The 25,226-nt window shown below is 34.3% G+C and overlaps 1 protein-coding gene across 1 annotated transcript in view; it reads right to left on the minus strand.

The window, feature by feature from the left end:
• The window catches only part of NKCC (sodium potassium chloride cotransporter), a 57,366-nt gene that overhangs the window by 3,262 nt on the left and 28,878 nt on the right, over positions 1 to 25,226 (minus strand). Inside the window, exons 5-14 of the mRNA XM_074172872.1 lie at positions 21,483 to 21,659; positions 17,788 to 17,927; positions 13,847 to 14,044; positions 5,473 to 5,704; positions 5,296 to 5,417; positions 4,799 to 4,934; positions 4,407 to 4,618; positions 4,103 to 4,344; positions 3,822 to 4,048; positions 53 to 338 (exon numbers count right to left, since the gene is read on the minus strand). Coding sequence (XP_074028973.1) covers positions 53 to 338; positions 3,822 to 4,048; positions 4,103 to 4,344; positions 4,407 to 4,618; positions 4,799 to 4,934; positions 5,296 to 5,417; positions 5,473 to 5,704; positions 13,847 to 14,044; positions 17,788 to 17,927; positions 21,483 to 21,659 — 1,972 coding nt within the window. The remainder of the gene's footprint in view (positions 1 to 52; positions 339 to 3,821; positions 4,049 to 4,102; positions 4,345 to 4,406; positions 4,619 to 4,798; positions 4,935 to 5,295; positions 5,418 to 5,472; positions 5,705 to 13,846; positions 14,045 to 17,787; positions 17,928 to 21,482; positions 21,660 to 25,226) is intronic.

The following is a 25,226-nucleotide window of genomic DNA, read 5'->3' on the forward strand; positions in this document are numbered from 1 at the left end:
TTCTTATATTTCATTATCAACGATCAGAGTGCTATTAATTCGTTACACTTACTTCCTCTCTTCCAATTCTAGTTCATTTTTGTTGGTGGCTAGAGCAAAAACTCTGAGTTTGCAACAGGACCAGTCATTTCTCGTCGAAATTATGTAAGGCAGCAACATTGTCAAACCTCCATCGTCATATAACCACCAAACATCTATGAAACCTTTTACTTGTTTCCGTTTGAAGAAGTTCATCCTTTCAATAGAAAGTTGTTGATCAGGAGACATTCCAAGAACATCTTTCAGACCAGGATATTTTTTTTTATTCCGAACCTTTTTAGGACCTTTCGGAGTTGCACCTAAAAATATATTATTTGATTATTGAAAATAGTATATTGCGCACCTAGGGAGAAAAGTACGGCATTCTCGCCCGCGAAATTTCGATAACATCGCGGGCGAGGAAGCCGTGCTTATACCCGTGGTGCGTATATGATGTTTTCTCACTGCGGGATGAAAAGTTTGGTTGATTTAGTGCTTTTCAATCACATTAAAAATTCAACTGTCGTCACGTATTTCAAGTTGTCATAGACATTTTGATATTCGTCGCTAGGTTACCAAGAGAAAAAAAAGTTATGAGCATGTGCGTTAGTGTTATCTAACTGGGAGAGAACGGGGCACTTTTGTCTCGCATATCGGAGATGAAAAGCGAACCTTTCATCCCGCAGTGAGAAAAAAAAACATTTCCAAAGGACCAAAATAAATTATCATCATTCTTATTAGTCAGTGGGCTATGCTTGAAGACTGGGAGCAAACAAATCTGAAGAAATGAACTTTAAACGTTCAAGCCAGTCTTGAATATACCTACACAATAGGTTGAATGGACTGACGCCTATCAGAAAACAACTTCTCTCTTGGCTAATACCACGAAGGGTGTTGGATTATATCCGACAGGCGTCAGTGCAGGAATCTTCACAGAAAATTTCCTGTATATGCAGTTGGCAATACAACTGAAAGAGTCGACTTTCAATTTTGGAACGGGCACACTTGCAGACCGGTTTCGGGCTCATCAGCCACTCATCCCGTTCCAAAATTGAAAGTCGACTCTTTCAGTTGTATTGCCAATCGCATATGCAGGAAATTTTCTGTGAAGATTTCTGCACTGACGCCTGTCGGATATAATCCAACGCCCTTCGTGGTATTAGCCAAGTAGTTATTTTCTGATAGGCGTCAGTCCATTCAACCTTCTGTGTAGGTATATATCTGAGACTGCTTGAACGATTGAAGTTCATTTCTTTAGATTAAAATCATCATCATTCATTGAAATGAAGGAAAACTAAATATGATAATACTAGCATAAAAGACAACCACCGCTTTATACGTGAAATAATTTGCATAATTGAAAGATTGCATAATTAGAAATAAACAAGGAGAATGGTTTGCCGATAATATTTCGCCTGCATTGAATAATCAGTAAACTGTGATGGGATCAACATACTGAGTCCATTTTAATTTAGTTACTTCATTGTATCAAAATACAGTATACTGCATTTTCGATTATTTTTGAATACACCGGCCCGTTACTTGGTGAAAATCAATTACACTATTCATGATAATAATTACAAATTTTCAAGTTTCCTCAATTGGACCAGTCCAAACGATGAAACTACTGTTGTAGTGAAACGCGTATTGGACATGAAGTCTATATTGAGAAAATGTGTAATTATGAATACAATTTTTTGGTTATGAAACTTCATGACGAATTCATATCCGAGTCTAATAATGTTTTGAGAAAAATACACCTGAATACCCAATATGGTTTTGTTTGCCATTTTAACAGCTCGGCAGAATCTTTAACAGTTTTAGGCACTGTAAATGAATTACTCAAAGTCTCACAAAATTAGATTTTCCTTGCCAATATTCAGTAATTATATAAATGATTCAGTTCCACAATGTATATTCAGTATCAATATACTCATGTGTATTTGATCCCACTGTATTCCGTCAGAGCCAAATGTAGACAGGGCCTTATCTTTCGTGCAATCTTAGGCAGGTGGCTACTATGTTATGAAGATGCATCTGCAGATTTCTGTAGATTATTATTCAAGTGAAACTTTATTGTTAGTTTTCCACTGGACAGTTTATAAATCCCCAACATGTGTTTAACCCCCAATATGTGTTTCGCTATACAATAGCTTTCTTGAACATTTTTATGTGGTAGATTATATTCATTTGGATATTCGATTTTTGGAAGTTTGTTCAATTAGAAATTCAATCAGAGTGGAAGACCCTCTGAGAGAGATAAACCTTGAAGATAATGACAGCTAAAGTTTGCCGAGACAGTCAACATTTTTCGTAGAAGTAGGTACCAGAAGAAGAGGAACATTTCTTCGATGTTCGGGACTATCAAGGTTGCTTGACATGTTTTTTTTTCATGATTCTAAATAATTAGCCAAATTTGTTGGTTCGGCAACATCACTTTATCAAGAAATATATTTTTTAAATTTGACAACAAATAAATCAATCGTGGTAGCGAGTAGAATCTTGTCATTATTGTGTCTTCTTAGACAAAAACTAATGCAGAACTGCTCGGTTACTGCCAATGCAAATCGAAGTTTTCACCTCATCTTCATCAAAATACAAACATCTTGTTGTTTTCGAAGAAATGACATCTTATTATCTAAATAGAAAGAAGTAGAATGTGTCACTTCGTCAGCAAAATAATATTATATTGGACTAGCGATTCGCTTCGGCTCGGCACGGGTGCAGTGTTGATACTTAATATAAATTCATCCACTGGAAATTTAAGGGAATGGAGAAAGAGTGATGAAAAGATAATTTTGTTTGATGGACTCGCCTTTTTCTCCCGCGGCTAGCGCTCTAGTTGTAATATTTGAAAATCCTTTCCTACAGTATGAAACGAACCTACATACAAAATTTCAACCTGTGAAAGTATGTCGGTTTGGAGAAATAGTGATGAAAAGGTAACGCGCCTTTTTTTCCCGCGGCTGGAGCCCCAGTTGTAATATTAAAAAATCCTTATTGCACATCTATAACATAAAACGACCTAGATACAAAATTTCAGGCTCCGAAAATATAGCGCTACGGACAAACAGTGATGAAAAGATAATTTTCATAAGTAAACGCCCCTCGTGTTCCCCCACAGCAGGCTCCACAGTTGGAATATTTCAAAATTCTTTCTTAGTGCGCAAGATGCGCACTATATACAAAATTTCAGCTTCCTAGGACAGAGTTGAATGAGTGTTCATAAGTAGGTATAGATTTCTAATCATTTTCGTTGGGTCATTGATATAAAATAGAAAAAGTGTGTGAATAATAGAGATTCCTGCGGAAATCCAGAGTTGATGGTGAAGTTAACTGAGATGGGTACTTACAAAAAATGATATTTTTAGAAAACTGATAAGACATGTATGAAACGATCTAGCAAGCCATAATACTGAAGTTTAATTAGTGAACTTTTCTAGTTATCGACTCCATTATGCATGTTTCTCAACTGCATTGTTACAAAAATCACCTTTCATATTGCTTGTGGAAACCATATTCATTATCTGTCAAGATGTTGAAGAACTTACATTTTGAGTTAGAAAGTAATAGGATGTAGTTGATCATATATGAAAATATTGATATAAAATACCTGTTCTACCTAAATTACTGAATATTCTGAAGGAATGTCATAATTTTAGAGTACAATGGGACATCGATATCTTGAAAACTACCCATTTTTTGAAATTGTGTCCATTGATACTTTTGATCAAGGAAAAATCATGAGCAGGGTCTCAGAACTATAGCATCTGATTCACTGAGAAATTGTCCATATTACTCACTTATAGAATTTCTCTCCGGATTTCCAACGTTCTGGAGACTCAAATTTGAATCTGCATGCATCATGTTACTGGAAGCTGATGTTCTGAATTCGTTGATAGTGCGTAGTGTCAAAGTGACGTCCGCGTTAGTGTTACCTTGATCGTCGACTTCTTCAGTTAGTGTGCTATAATCCAGGCCATCACTAATTCTCAGTATGGCAACTGAGACTCTGTGGTCGAAAGCCGCGCTGAAAAAATAGAAAGTATACTGAAGGAAGTTATTTCGCAAGTGAATAAATTACTGTAAGACATTGAAATAGGCCAGTAACTCTTCCTTGTCACAAGTTTGCCAGTTATTTTTATATCCCATCATCAGCACGTTCGGACTGAGTTTACCAATGCCGGTTGTCTGAATCAAGGCCTTGGCTCCAACTTCAAACGGCATATTGTCAATAATAGTGTGAAATGCCTTGATTTTGTTATTTCTGAGATAATCATAAGCTTTGTTCGTTTTGTTCATCCTCAGTCTGTGAGATAAGCGTTCCTAAAATGAAATATCTGAACAGTATTTGTTAGGTGTTTGTATATTTGAAATCGTGTTCTTACATTCACAACGTCGCCAATCAAAAGAAGAGAATTGTTCTTTGTGATCATGTTGGCGAAATCAATCAACTGCGGTCTGGTCTGTGGACTTCCACAAAGAACCAAAATTTGTGGTTTATACGTTTTCACGTGTTCTCCTATATTATTGAGTCTCTGGGCCGTAGTGAGAGCCGTTTTGTACGTCTGAGCTTGAGTCGATGATCCCCAATTTACATCTACAAAAAATATTGCTATTTGTATAATGATTGTCATTATTATTATTATTGAAATTAAAGAAAAACAATATAAACAAAAAAATTTCACACTCAGGTGAAAATATTCAAAAATATCTTTAGAAAACGCCAAATATTTGCTAGGCATATGATCATTTGAAGCACTAAATAAAAAATATTCACCTGGCTTTCTGTAGACAACCAATAAATAAAGTCCCCAAATGATACCAAAGGTGATCAAGGACGACCACCAGTTGATCAAGAACATAATAACGACACACATAATGAATCCACAGAGGCTCAGCCATGTGTTGTAATACTGAAAATTGAAAAGTATCGAAATCATTTCGAATAGTTTTTTTAAATAATGAAACATCACTTGAAACGTTCAGTATCCTCAGTTTTGTATTTGAAAATGTATGTAGAAATGAAATATGCCTTGAGAAAGTGAACATTTTCAGTGTGAATGTAGAGAAGCCATTCAACAGAAAATGATAAAAGTATGGTATGACAAAATGAAAATCTGAATATATTTGCATAATACATACACATACCAAGTATCAATTTGGAAACTTTCATTCGTCATATATTTCATCTAGACAAATTCAAAGTCAAGGATTGAACATGTCAAATAATATAACACGCAGTTGATCTCTAATAACATAAACACCATACTGTACCCTGAATGTTGGTCGCCATCCCAAAGGTTTGATCAAAGCAGCGTGAAAGGTACAGAAATTAATGAGTGCGTATGATGCCAAATAAAAATTTGAAATCAAGGGAGCTATGGCATTGAGTTGTGCTGAAATCAGATAAAGAGATAAACTATATTGGACAATACTTACTAGTATACTGACCTATCAGAACAAATGCCGAAGACACAAAAAAAGTTAAAACGTATCCCCGATATGGTTCTCCGTTTTTTCCATAACCTTTAGAAAAATATATCAGCCCTGGATAAATTTTGTCGACACCCAAAGCTTGGATCAGTCTTGGAACAGAAAGAAGATTCGTCAGTGCGGTACTAAGAGTTGCGGCGAAGCATCCGACATAGATGAGGGGCCACCAGCTGGACATTATTTGCATCATCTACAAATTGTTTTTCATCATTATGTATCTTATAGTGTCATGAAAATAATTGTTCAAATAACCTTGTTATCTTTTAAGAATATGAAATAGAGAAGTGAACATATTCTATTTTTTTCTGAATATCGAGTTATATTGAAAACATCATTCAAAAATCTCCTGCAATGTACTCCTTATGATAGAGAAAGATAGTAAGTAGTGCCAGCCAAATAAATATTCAGGAATTACAATTGACAATCACTTATGCAGAGTTAACATTTATATATAGCGAATACTTTCGAGAAATATACTGTTCATGAATGTTCATTTCCCAAAAACTTCAATGTGGTGGTATATTATCAAAAATCGAAGTCTAGTCAATTTTAATCCAGCTGGAATGAAACTGAAACAGGTATTTTTAGACAAAACAAGATGTCTCAAATATCTTAGAAACTGATCTATATTTATACAAATATTGTTGAAACTACGTCTCAGAAAATATGAAGTATATTTTTCTCTCTATTGACTGACTAATCATCAAAAATAGAAACATCTCACGCAGCTTCCACTAAACTTGCTTATATTGGTAAAGTCAAAATAATCTAAATTACCAAGATGTTTCAATTCTCATTAACGTTCTTATCATTATTTTTCAGAGTAGCCTGCTCACTTATAGAAGGTTGCAGGATATTTCAGTAGGTTTAATGGGTAAGTTTGAGAATTTGTCAGAAGTTTGTAAGGAATTTTATCTAAAATATCCCACTACGAAATAAACAAGGAACCGTTTAGGGTAAAACAACTCAAAAATGAAAAATGATAAATTTTTGGCAGAACCAAAGGATTTTGTCTGAGCTTCCGTTCTTTATCCCAGGTAACTTTTTCAAGGACAAAATACAAGTACTACAGGAAAATACTCAAGGATCTCTCAGAGCGGTGCCTGTGCGAAAATACCGATTCACGTTGGTTTCGAATCGCTAGAGATTAAATTCTTTTGGAAAACATTTCTCAGTCACAGTCCATCACCTATTTCAGATATGTACCGCTCTTGGTGGAATCAAATGTACTACGTCACTTGAACACCTACCGTGAAAGTATTTATAGAAGAGACAAATCTCCAACCTTTCTTCGATGTTCCAGAATTTCAAGATTGCACGTAATGTTCGCGTCTCCAATCAGGCGGATGGCTCTTTTCTAGATGGAATCCAGCAACTTCATGGTATGTTTGGGGACAGAGCTCCATGCATGAGAACAATACTCCAAAGAAGTTCCAATCTGAGCTTTATGAGGCATCAAAAGTTACTAAGGTGTGTACAGTTTTCCAGTTCGGAACAGTGTTCCAAGCTTTTGAGAAGCAGCCTTTACAATTCCAGCAACATGATTGTGCCAAGATTTAATCCATCTTCTTGGAAAAAACCGATGCCTGGGTTTTCGTGGCATTGAATCGAACCTGGTTACTTTCACCCCAATTCGAAATCACTTCTAGATTCTCATTGAGATATGCAACCTCCTGCTGCCAGGGAAGATGTGTCTCCGTAGCCGATGTTTTGGAATCCAAATGGATTGACGGGACAAGTGTGATGTGTGTGAAGTGTGATTTTATTCTTGGTTTTTTCCAATAAGTCGTCGATATACAATAAAAAGAGGGTTGGAGATAATATGGATTCCTAGGAAACACCAGCATTGATGGTGAAAGTAAGAGAGAGAGAGATATACATTTATTATCTGAAAGATTGAACAATCTTGTAGATAAACAAATTAGGGCTTAAAATCTAAGATTTATACAACTAAAATAACTTCACATAGAGTGAGATTGTTCATTGAAAACAGTTTTTTTGTGAAATTATCAGCTATAATATCCCAAGCACGTTATTTGGTAACATCCCGACGCCGAAGGCGGAGGGATGTTACCTAAAAACACGTGCTTGAGGAAGTTGTGATAAAATTATGAGTTATTTATCAATGTTCGAGGGATATTCGGTGAGAAAATTTTTTGCAATTCGAACAAAACTATTTATTGAACACACAGTTATTAAAAGAACAATTCGTATAATGATATTCCGTTGATCTTGCTGTATTTGCCTCGGTTACTGCATAGGTGTTTCCACGCATACTATTGATTATTTGGTTATGATGTTCCTGATCAATATCCAAATAAGGCTTTATGGAATTTCCATTATTGTGCCCAGTAATTTTCAACAATTGCTGTTCTTGAACTTCACTCTTAGCTAGTTGACTGACTGCAGTTGCTCTATTAGAGTGATTGGTTATTTTCCCCTGTTTCGTATCCAAGCCAATTGCTTCAGCAGAAGATTTCGTCCATCCGTTGATTATATTTCTACCCAGAGGCATATTGCCATACCAGTTATCGCTTCCTGTCTTCCAGTGACGATTTGGCCTTAAAAATAGTCTATTTGTATTGATATTTGTGCCTCGTTTTGATAATAATTTAATGAATAATCTGACAGGACAAGCATTGTTATAACTATTTTGAACTAACTATTTGCTAGAGGCGCAGTTCTTTGAACCCCCTTGGCAGGTTTTACTGAAAATTGGATTATATTCTATCCTATTAGTTGGAGATCCATTGTTGTCCTTTTCGATATGAAAATAATCAACTAAGCAACCAGCACCTTCACCACCTCTCCAAGCCAATTCCACCGCTGCTATGTGATAAAATTTGCGTAGGAGTCCTATAGGGGTATTTTCATCCCAAAAGTTTATAATATTACTCATTTCATTTGAAGTTAATGGTACTGAGCTTGTTTTGCGTTTAGTGGGATCTGTTTGTAAATTTCTTCGTGCTGCGTCGCGTGCATTCCGCGCTTGTTTGAATGCAACACTTTTAAAGGGGTCTAGCATGATATTATACTCCTTGTAATACTTTTCTTGTAATAATTTGCTTGTTATATTCCATACGGTTTTAACAGTAGCCTCCTTAAACTCTGTGCTATCCTTTTTTCTCATATTAATCGCCCAATCCTTGAGTATTAATGCAAGCTCTTCGAGAGTACGATTTCCATCCAATTCATATTTTCTGGCGTCACAAAACTCCATAAATATTTTCCAAGTGTATTTTTTACTATTGACAGTATTTTTTGGTGTATTTTCTTCAATGATTTTGTCAATTGCCGCATCATTTTGAACACCAAAGCGAGGAAGTGACATTTTCGAAATAAATTGAATTACTGAAATGTCAAACAACTTTATTGTGTTGGTTGCTTAGCAATGTCATGACATAAGTGATAACTACCCGTGAAAACTATCCATGGGTAGTTATCAGTGTAATGATGGTTTCATTGGTTATTTCGACACACATGACTAGAAATAGACAAATTTGATAGGATAATTTTTTTGGCAAAAAATTTTCATATGATAAATAAAAGTTAAAATATAGCAGTTAGTTGGGAATGTATATAATAATATAAAAAAAACGATGAATGAGGCAATAAAAAACACACTCCTCAAAACTCTAGACGATCCTCAAAAAACTCTTCAAGCGAGTAATACCCTTTCCTTGCTAGGATCAAGTCCCTCCTGAATTTCGCTTGATTCACTTTAACTGGGGTGGATGTTGGAATGGGCAACTTGAGATGATGTGCTTGTCTAGTACAGTGACTTTTTTCATTTTGGAAGGAACTTTTATTTTTATGTACCAGATAAGACGTTTCTAGAATTAATAAGGAAAATACAGTTAAAATTTCGTTTTTTATGAAAAGGGGTCTGCACGGTTCATTCCTTTTCTTACCGCACATATTTCTGATTGCTCGTTTTTGCAATACAAACACCGAGTTCATAAGCTGTTTGCAGCATACACCCCAGAATGATATTCCATTCCTCAAATGAGAGTCAATCATGGAATAATAAGCATTTTTAGCTGCGTGGTAACCTAGCTAATTTGAGATTATTCTTAACGCATAGCAACCAGAGGGGAGTTTGTTGTTTAGTGCTCTTACATGTTCCTCAAATCTTAGCTCCTGATCGATGTTTATGCCTAAGAATTTTGTGTAGTTTTTGTTGACAATAGCATCGTTTCCCAGCCTCAATTCCTGTATTCGAGAGATATCCGTCGACGGCCATTTTTAGAGAACGTTCTTTCAGGAAGCTGAAGAGCCATACACAAAAATGATCCAACAAGCCATAGCATCGAAGTTTAGCCAGCAAATCCTCATGCTACACACGGTTAAAGGCCTAAGAAATATCAAGCGGAACAGCTCTTGATTCTCCATGTTTCTCGATTGCGTTCCAAGTATGGGTGACATACGATAGAAGGTCGCCCGCCTATTGATCTTTGTTTTCGAAAGCCATATTGATGATTGGTCAAGATGTTGAAGCCTTCCAAATATTCGAGGATATGGTGATTTACGATTTTACGACTTTCTCCATGATTTTTGATATCACTGATAGTAAAGCGACTGGTCTATAGTTGTTTGGAAGATTTTTCTTGCCCTTTTTGGAAAAGGCTGAACGCGAGCAATCTTTCGACAAGAAGGAAAAACTCCTTTCTTGTAAGACAGGTAAAAAGTCTACAAAATACTAGTGCGAGTTCATTTGCGCACTTTTTATGTACAGGGCCAGGCGTCTTGTTGATATTGAGCTGTTTCAAAATTCGCCTGACTAGGTGGGCATCTAAATTGAAATAATAACAATGGCTATTCTTTCACTCAACTAAGAACAGACATTTGACAAAAGTGTTTGACAATATTCTTATTATATGACGAATCATACAGAGATAGAAAAAAAAGAGAACAATATTTAATTTAGTTTCATTTCATTTCATTCCACTATCTAGTGGAAATAATTTCTTTAACTTTATTTTTAAATGAAAATAATGTTTTGAAGAATGGAGTAAAATAACTCACCCTTATGTAATTTCGATGATATTTAAGGCTCCAAAAAAGAAAGTGTAAATAATAGGTATAACTATGGAACGCCGTTTTACTTTTTATTGTCACAAATATTCATTCCTCAATTTATTCAACTAACAATGTATTTGTTTGAATTTAATTGATTCATGCATTTGTTCGACACATTAAAAACGATTGTTCCCAAAATTTGTTCTATTTTAAATGACACTTGATTTAAAATGTTACATGAATTAATTTGTTTGATAAAAAGTTGCGAACAGTTATAATATAGATTCATTGTTTGAAATTTTTGGAAGTAAATGTTTGTCATATATACTTTTGATGTAACTATCGAATAATTCGCTACAATTTCTGTGAAACATGAATAAAATGGTTTGTTGATAATTATAGTTACATGAATTAAAACGATTGTTGATAATTTTAATTCGGCGCTAGCGCCGAACGGATTCTTGCAGAAGCTGAATTTTTAAATCTGGCAACATGATAGTTTAGTGATAGTAACACAATATTCCGTCCGACCGCAGCGCCGAATAAAAATTATCAACAATCAATTTAATTCATGTATCACCTAAAAGCAACAATCAAAATAATTCATTTTTACAAAATACCAATAGAAAGTAAAACGGCGTGCCACGCCGTTTTACTTTTTTTAATATTCCTTTGAAATGATCTGAATTATTTTGTTTGTTGAATTTCAGTGATACATGAATTAAATTATTTGTTGATAGTGACATACATATTATATGCAGTTATGTAGTTCCGCAAAAATACGCCCGACGTCAGCGCCGAATAAAAATTATCAACAAACAATTTAATTCATGTATCACTGAAATGCAACAAACAAATTAATTCAATTCTTTCCAAAGGAATAATAATAAAAAGTAAAACGGCGTGGCACGCCGGTTTGCTTTTTATTAATATTCATTTGAAATGAGCTGAATTATTTTGTTTGTCGAATTTCAGTGATATATGAATTAAATTGATTGTTGATAATTTTTATTCGGCGCTGTGTCGGGCGTATTTTTATGGAACTACTCAACTGTATATATGTATGGCATTGGTCATAGTACGGTAATAATCCGTTAGACCGCAGCGACGAATAAAAATTATTAACAAACAATTTAATTCATGTATCACCTAAATGCAACAGTCAAAACAATTCATTTTGACAAAATACCAAAAGAAAGTAAAACGGCGTGCCAAGCCGTTTTACTTTTTATTAATATTCCTTTGAAATGATCTGAATTATTTTGTTTGTTGAATTTCAGTGATACATGAATTAAATTGATAGTTGATAATTTTTATTCGGCGCCACGGTTGAACGGGTGTTGTCGTACTATAAATGAACTAGCATGTTGCCATATGTAACAATTGAAGTTCTTGATAAATCCGCTCGATACCAGCGCCGAATTAAAATTATCAACAATCGTTTTAAATGGATCTTTCAAATACAAGAAACTTTTTAAATCATCAAAAAATTTAATTTTTTGTCAGAAATTAGCTTTTTAAAAAGACTGATGAAATAAAATGATACTTGCTTGAGAATGTTTTGCACAAAAGTTGTAACCAAATTTTAAATTGAATGCATTAAAGTGAACACTTAAATAGTAAATATTGAACACTTTCAATAAAATTGAAATATAACAATCTTTATTATTCATTGAAAAATATTTAGTATGGAAAGTTAATTTGCTAAATTTTCAGAAAACCGAAAGTCTATTTTTATTACCAACAATGTTTCATGGAAAAACTTTGACAGTCATTCAAATATATTCATTGAAATTTTATTCCCAAACTTATCTTTAGAAAGTGAATTCAAAGTTTCATTGTAATTCAACAGTCATATAAATAACTAACATTTTATTGAAAGGTCAAAATTATATGCGGAATTGAAACGTTTGTTGAATTTACTCGAATAATACATTCCATTGATTGTTGAATTAAAATGTTGGTTTATTGCTGAGTTGAACTGTATGTATATAGATTATTTTTCAGCATAATATATAATAAATTGGCGTTCCATTTTCCAATACTCTGAAACAATATTTTTCTTCGGAATCAATAAAAGCTTCAAGTTATTTCATTACTCTTTTTTATTCAAATAACAATTTTATTCATGTAACATTTTAAATCAAGTGTCATTTAAAATAAAACAAATTTTGCGAACAATCGTTTTTAATGTGTCGAACAAATGCATGAGTCAATTAAATTCAAACAAATAAATTGTTAGTTGAATAAATCGAGGAATGAATATTTGTGACAATAATAAGTAAAACGGCGTTCCATATATAACTGAAGATTACATTAAAAATAACGTTCACTTTTCTATATAATGCTATTTGTTCATATGAAACATTGCTTCAAAATTAGTGTTGGCAGATTCTCAATCTTGCCAGCTGATCTGAAAGATTTCTCACCGAATTCGTTAATGAGCTGGCTTTATTTGGTTGGGTTTCAATATTTTTGAACCAGCACACTTTGGACGTACGACATGTGTCATACATCCTAAGGGTTTTCTAAGAATTATATCATTTAATTATTTATTCATATAATAATGTTTCCTATACGTATTTTTACTGCTCTGTCGAATTGAAACTCAGCTCAGAAATATATACCGTTTTCAAAAACATGTAAAATGAGCAATCTGCAGTGTTTTTCCTTTCTTATTTTGAACAATTTTTCTGCAAATTATATGTAATTTATTCATATTTTGCTCGGTTCTGTTCCAACAATGAATGTTCCTTCATGTATTGGAATTGATTTATGTGTCCATGTCTCCATATACCGCAATATCTCCAGAAAAGAAGAAGAACCAATTTCCAGTATGGACAAGTAAAACAAAATTCAATGAATATTGCGTGTATTTCAATAAAATGTATCCATATTCAAATGTATCCATGAATCATTGTTCGATGTTGCTCTGTAACAATCTCTGTTACAATATTTTTTCGTAATCCGATGCCGCCCCTTTACGAACGACAATCCACATGAGTCGAAACTTGTTCGAGCAGAGGATTAATATGGTCTCACCTTTCGAATGAGATATTTTGCTATATATCGTGTGAGGTGTAATTTTTAATATTAATTTATATCTTCTACCTGGTATGGGAAAAACTACCACGGATTTGTATAATAATTACAAATATCATTTCACTGGAACTAGTAATGTTTTAAAACATATTCAATGACATTAATACCTTTAAATATTGAACTGAACAATTTGAAATTTACTTCATATCTCTAGTAGGCACTCATTTGAAGTCATAAAAAACAATAATTAGTAAAATTTCATTACATCTACCTGATAGCTCTTAAATAGTCCATAATCACAAGAGTAATCTACAGCACATGCTGACAATGTTCCATTCGTCAAATCATCGATGGAACCACTGGCATCTCTCAAGGCAGTCCCTCCAGCGAAAATTACGAAAAGTGCATACGAAACCATGGATATGAAAAGAGCCAAAAGAGTGCCTTTTGGAATCGCCGAAGCTGGATCCTAAAAAAATATTCTATATTCATTTGCTCAAGTAATCTAGTGCATAACATATATAATCAATATTAACTTTCACGGCAGAAGATTATCGTGTCACAGCTCTTTTCAGGGTTTGTTGCCGTGGTCTACAGGTTTTTATACTTGATGTTCCGTCTAAGAATTCGGTAAAGTATTCTAGTTGTTTTCACAGCAGATACTACATCTTCGTTAAAGATATTATTTTTTTTTCTAGAAGATGATTTGAATATGTTGAACTTGTTTTCTTATCCACATAGCTCATATGATGGTCCTGGATTCGATTCCTAAATGTTCTGCCTGTTTGACCAATATATACCTTAGGACACGTTCCACACTTTGATTTATACACTCCTGATTTCTAGAATTTGGATGTTTCATCTTTATTATTTTAACTAACTTTCCCAACGTATTACTTGTTCTATATGCAATTTCAATATCTCGTTTTCTCAAAAATGAAGCCACTTTTTCCGCCCGTTGTTTGTCCAAAATACGTTGAAGCTCTATAATTTTGATTATTAGATTATTAGTTTGCGGAGATCAAATCGTGAGGTGTATTTTATGGTCTCACCCGTTTCACTTCAATGGTGGTGGTGGTGCAATTTAGTGCAGGTAGAAAGACTTTATTTATGTTAATACCCTCTTTTTTCCGATTGAAATTGTTTTTGTGTTTCAAAATTACCATTGCATTCCATTAGCTTTCCTAAATAATCAGCACCCTCATCTTTGACTTGGCTGCTAATTAAAACTTTGATTCTGGACGGTGCGATGCATCTGTGAATCTGAGCGTCTTCCCGAGGAACTCAATCATTTGAATAATGCTTTCAAAAACGGATAAACTGAAGCCAAACCTGAGATGGTAATACAATTCAGAAAAGGAAATGCCAAAAAAGCAAATAGGTCTGTCAATGAAAACGCTTTCCTACGGTATATGGAGACCGGATTGGAAGAAATCGATATTCAGGCCAACAAAAACCATCAAAGCGAGTCTAATGTCAGTTAAGAACCCCAGATAACCTTCAGGAAACAGAGGGATACCGTGTTTCTTGTATCTATGTATCGCTTTACATTGGAATAAAGTACCCGGGCCTCTGAACACAAGAGAAAATATCGCCTGCGGAGTACCGGTACATCAGGAGTAGCGGAACATGCACTCAGAGAAGGTACCCATGTGATGGATTTTGTAAAATCTAAGTGCTCGATAGAACTCAGAGTTATTATCAACGACTATGTATGGAGCCAATAGAAATGCATAAACGCAGAACCAATTTCATTCAGAAGGAAGAGAGAATTAACATAAATGGAGGTTGGCTACCTATACTCAATCACACTCGTTATCAAATCATCGAATTAAAATAATAGGAACGAAACCACGCCCCCCACAAAGGAATGAAACCGGATAGCGGCACCATTAATTTAGAATCTGTTGCAGTGACAACTATACTGAAATTCCCCAATAGTAGGCACTAAATTCTCGGAAATATTAATGCATTAAAACATAAACATTGTTGTCAGGCTGTGATTCTATATATGTTATCATCTTCTATTCAAATCATACACATGCAGCTAAATGGTCATAGAATAACGGACAACGTGTTTTATTCATTGAAAAAACTATGCTATCGAAACGTATAAAAAATTTGAATTATATTCTGCGATTAAAATTTTTAAATGACAACGTTGCGTACACAAGCGGAAAAAAGAATGGCAGATTAAATTTGTCGCAAGATAGAGAGAGATATGAATACTGACCATCAGCTGAGCGTGGTTAGGTTAGGTTTACATTCATGAGAATATTGGAGTGAATATTATTTTTTTCTTTGATCTGTTATTATAATTCAGTTATAAAGATTAAGATCTGTTTCAACAGTGTTGACAGTTTTGGAAATTCTGTTATACAAACTCAAATTGGAAATACCATTTTCAATAATATAATAAATAATGATATTTTTTTGTTATATCTACCTTGGAAAACCTTTAAGGGCGAATAATACACTTTCTATAGATTTAATCCATTCCTAAGAAGTTTTGATGTAGTCGACGCGACGTCACAATACTAGGTACCTATATTTTTAGGGCAGTAAATTAAAAAAAAAATCATATCAGGTAAAATCCAAGGGATTTGTTTAAGGAGTGAAACAAGGTAAGTATCATTATAAATCAGTTCAATTTTGTGCTTTGAACTATGAGCAATATGGAAAGTAAAAGCATTGAAACCAAACGCAGACATCTGAATTTATATTATCTGCAAGAGAAAAAAATATTATATACAATGAGTACTGTGAGCTCCGTGAACGAAATAAAAATATGTTGCATAACAAAGTAGTTAATCTGTGTAGTAATTTAATTAAAGTGTTGACGAGAAGTGTTCACATAGTTCTGAAAACCTTTAAAGAAAATGGAGGTTAATATGAAAATGTATCTGACTGCATTGAAACTAGAGAATGAAAACAAGTTCAGCTTGATGATCACACCAAATGTGTTATTCGTAGGAATTTACATTTGTTGGTCGCAGCCAAAATAAGTTCCGATTAATCGATGCCCAAAATATCACGACATGTTTTATTGCGCGCATTAAAGCAAATGAAAATTAAATTTATGAAATGAGGTAGGGAGAGTGCTCTTATAGAAAAATCCGAGAGTATATCGTCTTTAGATGAGACTTGGTTCAATCAAAGCCAGACTCCTTTTTCAAAGGTATGGCAAGATTCAGAAATAAAAAGTTGTCGACAAGCTTTTATTGAAAGCCCCTCAACAAGATTTGAAGAGCCAGCTGGCAAAGGATGGGGGCTCATAATAACTCATATAGGCAGCGATTTGGGTTTTTTAGAAAACGGCTTGACACTCTTGGAGTCCAAGAAAACTAGTGACTACCACGAGAAAATGGACGTGTAGAAGTTCGGAAGTTGGTTTTTGAAGATTTGACCAAACCTTGAACCAAAATTTGTCTTCGTCATGAACAATGCCTCCTAACATTGCAGACAATTGAAGCAGTCACCAACAAATGCCTGGCGAAAAGCTGATATCCATCAACTAGCTGTCTCAAAAAAATACCATTCGACGATAATATATTAAAAGTCCAATTACTCAATATTGCATGGAAACATATATCTCAGGTGAAGAAATATGTTGTCGATGAAATGCCTCCTGAGAGGAACCCCACATCCCTCGTTACCATTGTGAGCTTAACGCGATCAAGCTAATATGGACCCAAATAAAAAACCAAGTGGCAAGGGAAAATTAAACTTTTAAAATGGATGAGGTAGAAGGCTTAGTAGCTACTGCGATAGAAAATGTCACACCTGAGTCATGGAAAAAATGAAGTACGATAAGAAGTGGGATCTCGACACCAGAAGGGGCATTGCAATTGAACCATTGATCATTACCTTGAATAATAGCTACCGCCATAGTTGGTTATCATCCTACAAGTTTTTTTCAGACGATAATGAATAATACAATACTGTAAGTAATTTTTAACTTTTTGCGGTGATTGTGATTCAAGTTATTATTTTTTTGCGATTATTTGCAGAATTTCACAAAAAATCAAAATGAACTAGTTGACCCTACATTAGACGCAAACTTTCGCTAAAACGACTTCCTTGATTTTTTTTGTAGAATGCTGCAAATAATCGCAAAATCAAAGACGAAACCTCAGAAATATGAAGCTGAAGACCACGGCCAAACTCAAAAAATAGCTTTCACATAAATCAATTTTTACCAATTTAATGTACCTTCAAGTCACCGGATATGTTGGCTCCAGCCTGTATTCCAGTCACAGATGGAAAGAATATGGCGAAAACTTGGAAGAAGTCGTAGTCCATACCTTCTTCAGGTCTAAACATTGGCCCCCAGTTTTCAGCGAACACGGTTGCTGAAAGTACGTGAAAATTAAATTGGGACGGACCTGGCCGGTTGATTATGATTAGAGAAAAACTTCACTACTGAAAATGTTCACTGAAATCGAAGTATCAGTGTTTCAAAACAATTCGTAAATGTTATAGATTGTAGTACGCTGTCATATTCTGTTTTGTTACCATCAAACATAAAATTACATTCAATATAGACCCTGTTAGTCCTTAGGTCGCACAAGTTTCGACTTTTAAGAGTTTAAAATCTGTTTACAATCTGTTTTTCCGTTAACCAGCTGTCGCACCCCTACGAACGACAACCCTCAGAAGTCGAAACTTGTGCGAGCTAAGGATTAACGAGGTCTTACCTTTTAACGTGTGATTCCTAACACGGGTTGTCGTTGGTAATTAATTATTATTTTTCAAGAATTTCTCCATGTCGTTGTATGTATATCGATTAGGGCTGCAAAAGAAAACCATTTTAGGTTCTACAGGGTGGCTCAAAAAAGTGTGACATATCAAAGTAGTGCTTTTTCAAATGAAACTGTATTTCGTTAAACTTTCAAATAGGTCAGGAAAAAATAATATGATTTCATATGAGGTAATATGTACAACTTTAACCGTTTTGAAAACTAAATAACATCGAAATGTATAGAAAACATTCCTTTGATTTTTGACCAAGCATGAAGAAGGGTTTTGGGCTATCGATTTCGATAAAACCCGTTTCTTAATATTATACAGAATGTTCAAAAATCATTGTCACTTTTTTATAATTTCGGACAAATACACCCTGTATTTTGTTGATCTGAACAATATAAAATTCAATTATCCACCATTACATTTTCGGGTTCTCTATACCTAACCTGAATAGTTTTTCAGATATTGACTTTTTCAAAATAGTTCTTTGCTACAGGAATAAGCAGACGGAGCATTTCTAGGGTTATTAAAAATTACAAATTTCACCCGTACCGTATTCAGATGCACAAGAAATTATATGAAATAGACTTCCAACGACGAATCGAGCTTTGTCTATGGGTCCCGAATAAATTTAGCAAGGATTCCATTTTATCGTCTGATGAATCTACTTTTTATAACAATGGCTCAGTGAAAAGACACAGCTTCCATTATTATAGTGATGTAAATCCTCAATTTTCCGCACTCTGAATTACCAGAATAGATGTTCTGTTAACGTGTGGGGAAAAATTATAGGGCACAAGATATAGGACCCTACTTTTTTATGGAAACTTGAATGGCCAGAAATGTTTACCCAAGCTCCTGCATGGAGAATGTGCCGCTGAATATCAGACAACGGATGTGGTTACAATTTGATGGAGCACCGGCAAATTCAGTGTCAAACAGTTTTTGAATATGTGCTTTCCAAATGAATGAATTGGTAGGCAAAAATCATAAAAGTATCCAGCGAGATTACCAGATTAGACTTGCCTCGATTTTTTCCTGTCTGAATACTTCAAAGATAAGGTTTACGACAATCTTTCAACCTCACAATAATATGAAGGAGAGAAAGGGCTGCGTTTCGAGAATTGACGCCTCAAATGCTATCAAATGTTGAGCAGTTTTTAATAGAGGGAGTGAATCTTTGTATTCGACTGGATGGTCGTCATTTCGAGCACCTACTTTGAATCGAATATATTTGAGTTTTATATTTTTTTGTTATTGCAGTTGAATGCAGTTGAAAAACTAGTACCTATAGTCTATTCAATGAACTACTGTCAAAATATAAATGTAAACGATAACTTCATTTTAGTGAACAGTAAATACTTTCGATGAAGTGAAGTATAACAACTCTCAATGATAGTTCTGTGAGCAAATAAAAAAAATGTCGTTCAAAGCTATTTTGATTTAAAGAAGGCGTTTTGAATTAAGAAATACGGTTAGGTACAGGGAACCCCAAAATGATATAAAATATACTGTCATACCGAAAAAATACAGAGTGTTCTATTTGAAAAGATATACTTATCTTTGCCCGAAATTACTTTCTGTACAACACTGAGAATCGGGTTTTATCGAAATCGATGTCTCAAAACCTCTTTTATGCTCAGTCAGAATTTGAAGGGATGATTTCTATACATTTCGATGTTATTTAGTTTCCAATTGTAGGTAGCATTTCCATAAAAAAATCAATAACTCAAGAATAGTTATAGTACCTATGAGGCTGTAGAAATAAGCGAATATAATAATATTATGAATAACGATGGTGGACCAATACTTAATAGTATACTATATAACATGATAAAATAATATCTTAATTATTAGATTTACCCGATTATTACATAAGGACATATTGTAAAATTAATTTAAGACTAGTAGATGAGGCAATATTGTGAAGTTAATTCAAGACACTCAAGACGCAGGTACATAGAAGAGGTATCTATGGTATAAATAAGTATAACATTGTAAGTATATTCAATTGAATCGTCCTCTTGAAGATGATCACTTGGTAATCGAAACACGAGTCTAGGTGTTATAACGGTTTGGTGTTGGAATAAAACTCCAGTAAAATGTCATATGTCACACTTTTCTGAGCAACCCTGTAGACCCCAAAATAATATCCTTCTGCAGCCTCATGAATGAAATGAAATATGAAGGGTTTGTTTGAAGGTGATTGACAATGTTTCGTGATGAATTTCACTAGTTGTAAAAAAGAATAATTAAAAAGAATAGTTGAAAATAACAATTATATTAAGCAACAATAAACCTGAAATGAAATGATTCCAAGTCACGTTAGTTCACGACGTTTCGATTGTTGGTATCTACAATCGTCTTCTGGTGATGACTGGACTGATTCCTCCGAGAGATGACTATTTTATAGGTCGTTGAAATACTTTCACTTCCTCTACTTTCCATTTTCCGCTTCACTGATTCCGATTTTTCAAACGAAAAATGACCAACTCCCGCCAAATCGGTCATCTCTCACGGAATCAGTGAAGCGGAAAATGGAAAGTAGAGGAAGTGAAAGTATTTCAACGACCTATAAAATAGTCATCTCTCGGAGGAATCAGTCCAGTCATCACCAGAAGACGATTGTAGATACCAACAATCGAAACGTCGTGAACTAACGTGACTTGGAATCTCTACACTTTTTTATTTTTTATTTTATTATTTTCTTTTTGCATTCCTTTAATTTTTATTTATTCAATTATTATATTTTTTACTTGTAGGTTATTTCACTATCATTTCATTTCAGGTTTATTGTTGCTTAATATAATTGTTATTTTCAACTATTCTTTTTAATTATTCTTTTTTACTTGTTTCAGGGATTTCAAATCATTTTATATAATAGACAATGGAAGTCCGAACTAGTGAAATATGAAGGAATTCCCTAATGGTAGAGACTGGTGAAGAAGTTAAAATTCATTTATAGAATACTAGATTTGAGAATTCAAGCAGACTTGTTATTTTCGAAAATCAGGATAGGTATTTTAATAAAGCATTTAATAAAGCATATGAAAACATATAAATTTTCTTTCAACATTTCTGATCCTTATATTCGATGCAAAAAGTTGCGAGAGAAAAAGAAGCCTTTAATTTTTTTGTGTTTAAAAATATAGAATACTCACAATTGAAACCAGTGAATCCTTGAGCCTGTTGTGTTTGGTCGAGAGGACCTATTATTGAACCGACAATGAAGTCTGCCATTGCCCCTACTATGGCTGCTATTAGGAAATTTTGTGCTTTTGATTCCCATTCCATTCCGATTGCACATATGAGAATCATAACCAAAATAGCAATAATACCTTGAAGATAAAATCTTGAAGTCAGATGAAACATGGAACTAGATAGTTCAAAAATATCAGTAAAATAAAATTTTCGAAATTCAACAAGTATGATGAGAAAAATATTCGTTCACTCATGATATCGAAACTGTAAAATGAACGAATTATCATTTCTTAAGAAATAACCAACATTCAAGCCGAACAAATGAGCAAAAAATAAAATAAGGAATGATTTCATCCATTTTGATCCATAATCGCTTTGGTTAATGAGTGACGTTTCCTCCTGATGATTATTAAGGACTAAAAAATGACGGTTCGATTTATACAGTGTGTAACAACAAAAACTTAACAGAGCCGTTTTTGAATATAAAAAGTAAGATTTTTAAAAAAAGCTCGGACACGTCGATTTCTAATTAAAGGAGGACACCTTTCAGACTAATCAGATTTTTTGTAATACGCACCCCTCGGAGGGGTGCGCCCGACGACCCTTATTTAGATAGGGATAGTAGGTCGAGTGGTACCTTGTTTTAAAGGTCTTTTGAATACCTTTATAACTCTGTTAAAAGGAAATTTTTGTAACGATTAGTTTTCGAGATAATTTGAAGTTAAAATTGCCATGTTGATAATACATTAGACAGGCCACTCGGTAACTTGTATGCCCAAATAAAAAAAATTTCGAGCAGTTCTTCTTATCAGTTTTTTGTTAAATAAAATCCCTCTTTTAAAATCAATACCCACTCCTCTTCTTCCAGTTTTCATTAGTACATCGTTCGATTGTTTTGTTTAAACGGGTCGTGTATTGTTATTTGTTTAAAAATGTCTTACTCTACTGCTGAAAGGGTTTCAGTTATTGCTTAATTTTTTGGCAACGACCAAAATGCTAATAGAACATCAATTTTATTTAACGAGCAAAACCCTGGTAAACACCTAAGCAGAAATCACGTTCTGGATTTGGTCACAAAATTCAGGGAGACAGGTTCGGTTTTAAATAAGAAAAGAAATGTTCAGAGAAAGGTAGTGAATGACGATAATGCGATTGGAGTGATTGGTCAAGTCATCGCCAATCCCAGATTAACTACCAGAGGTTTATCAGCAATGACTGGAATAAGCCATATGAGCGCATGAAGAATCCTTAAAAAACACAAATTCCATCCTTACAAAATTGAACTTGTTCATGAACTCAATGAGGATGATTTTGACCGAAGACTGGAGTTTTGTGAGGGCATGAGTGAGAGATTAATGCAAAATCCCGAGCTGCTTTATAACATCTGTTATAAAGCAGCACAATTGCCGTTATTGGTCGGAAGAAAACCCAAGACAATACGCAGAAATACATACCCAACATCCCCAAAAGTTGAACGTCTAGGCCGGAATATTAGGCAATCATATTATAGGTCCATTTTTCATTGATGAAAATTTAACCGGTGATTCTTATTTACAACTTCTTGAAGAGGCAATACAACCTCGTATAGTTGAGATAATTGAACAGGATCCAAGATGTCAAGATGAATTTATTCATTTTCAACAAGACGGTGCACCACCCCATTATGCCCAGCAGGTTCGAAATTTTTTGAATAATCATTTTGAAGGGCAATGGATTGGCAGAAGAGGTCCAATTGAATGGCCAGCACGATCACCAGATTTAACATCACTGGACTACTTTTTGTGGGGATATTTAAAGTCTAAAGTTTATGCTACACAGCATTCAAGGAAATCAGCAGGTTGTATTCGTTGTGTAGGTAAGTTTTTAGTAATTCACTTTTTTATCAGAAGCATAAAATATCCACGTCAAAAGGCAACCTTCATAAGGAGGTGCCACTCAATTTACCTAAAACGTAAGGGTGGTAACCAACCCCATCCCCCGAAAAAATCTCCTCGTAATAAACAAATAATTCTTACTTTTTTACGAAATCAAATGGACACGTATTAGCAGGTTGTCATAAAAAGCAAAAATTATTTTTTTTATGAAAGTTCTGAACGTAAATTGTACTTTAAAAACAATTTGATTCATTTTAAAAATACCTTTAAATCTTCAAATTATCTCGAAAACTAATCGTTACAAAAATTTTCTTTCAACAGAGATGTGAAGGTATTCGAAAGACCTTTAAAACAAGGTGCCACTCGCCCTACTTTCCCTATCTAAATGAGGGTCGTCGGACGCACCCCTCCGAGGGGGTGCGTACTACAAAAAATCTGATTAATCTGAAAGGTGTTCCCCTTCAATTAGAAATCGACGTGTCCGAGCTTTTTTAAAAATCTTACTTTTTATATTCAAAAACGGCTCTGTTAAGTTTTCGTTGTTACACACTGTATGTTTTGTATCACTATGCTCAGATAACTCAGTGGGTCGTTATAAATTGTTTCTTCGAACCAGTGTTTATTCCTGTAGAAGAACTGGGCTTTGGACTAGACATTATGTCGATAATATGATAAATATTGGTTGGAAGGCATTTGGTTAGTGACTCCCATGAAATTATGCTTTGGCCAATGGTGCATTGGTTTGAAAATAGGTTCAGACGTGAGTAGATCCTTTCCGATCTCCCGTTTTCGCAAGCATGGAATGTGAGAGATTGCCATCTGCTTAATACCTTTTTTTCCTCGTCAGTTTTTTGCCTTCACTATTTTTTTAAGGACAAAACACAAGCACTACAGGAAAATACTTAAGGCACTCCCAGAGCGGTGCCTGTGCGAAAGTAGCGATTCACATTGGATTTGAATCGCTGAACATTAAAGCTATTTGGGAAAATGTTTTCGGAAAGTTTATTCCACATAAACGCAATTTTCCAGATGATAGGGTTCTCAAACAGTGAAGTTCGAGGTGTACTGAGTTGAACCTCAAAACGATGAGCAGCCACAGTTCGTCGCGTATTTCTGGTGGAATCGAATGTGCCAAGGCACTTGAACACTTCCCGTGAAAGAATCTATACAAGAGAGACAAATCTCCAACCTTTCTTCGATGTTCCAGGCTATCAGGGTTGCACTATTTAGTTTCAAACCTTTTCAAATAGCCATTTTGTTGGAACTTTCTCATGATGCGGTACAATTAGTCTTTTTTTTTGTAGAATAGGCTGAATCGTGCTATCATATTTCTATTCTCTCTCATACGAATTGGTTTCCTACTACAGATGTTCCTGAAGTGTTGAAATAGTTGACATTTTAAACACTGGCAACATCATTTAAACATAGAAACATGTTCGAATATAACGACAAAAACAAACAAAAATCCTCACTCTTGTGCCCCCCAATTTAGCGAATTTTGATGTCATCATAAAGTTTAAGTATTCCACAAGAATTTCAAAAATTTTCAAATGAGTGGAGAATTTTTGAAAAAATTATCTAGGCTCCCAATTAAACTAGAACGTCTTTTGCCTTTTCAAAAGTGTGTTTTCAAACTAGCTATGAGAATATTTTGATGACAATAGATATTTTGAAAATTCGTCAAATTATATGCAAAACTAGCATATAAACCCAGGATGCGTCTTTTATTGGGGACAGAAAACACTAAAAGACGTATTCATAACAAATTTCAGACTTGTAGTTAGTATGAGTTTCGCGACAGGAAATATATTTGAAATTTCACCCATTTTG

The sequence above is a fragment of the Leptinotarsa decemlineata genome, unplaced genomic scaffold (genome assembly GCF_025532065.1).
Source record: "Leptinotarsa decemlineata unplaced genomic scaffold, Ldec_3_MD MMD2_tig00000199_RagTag_RagTag, whole genome shotgun sequence".
Taxonomy (NCBI): Eukaryota; Metazoa; Arthropoda; class Insecta; order Coleoptera; family Chrysomelidae; genus Leptinotarsa; species Leptinotarsa decemlineata.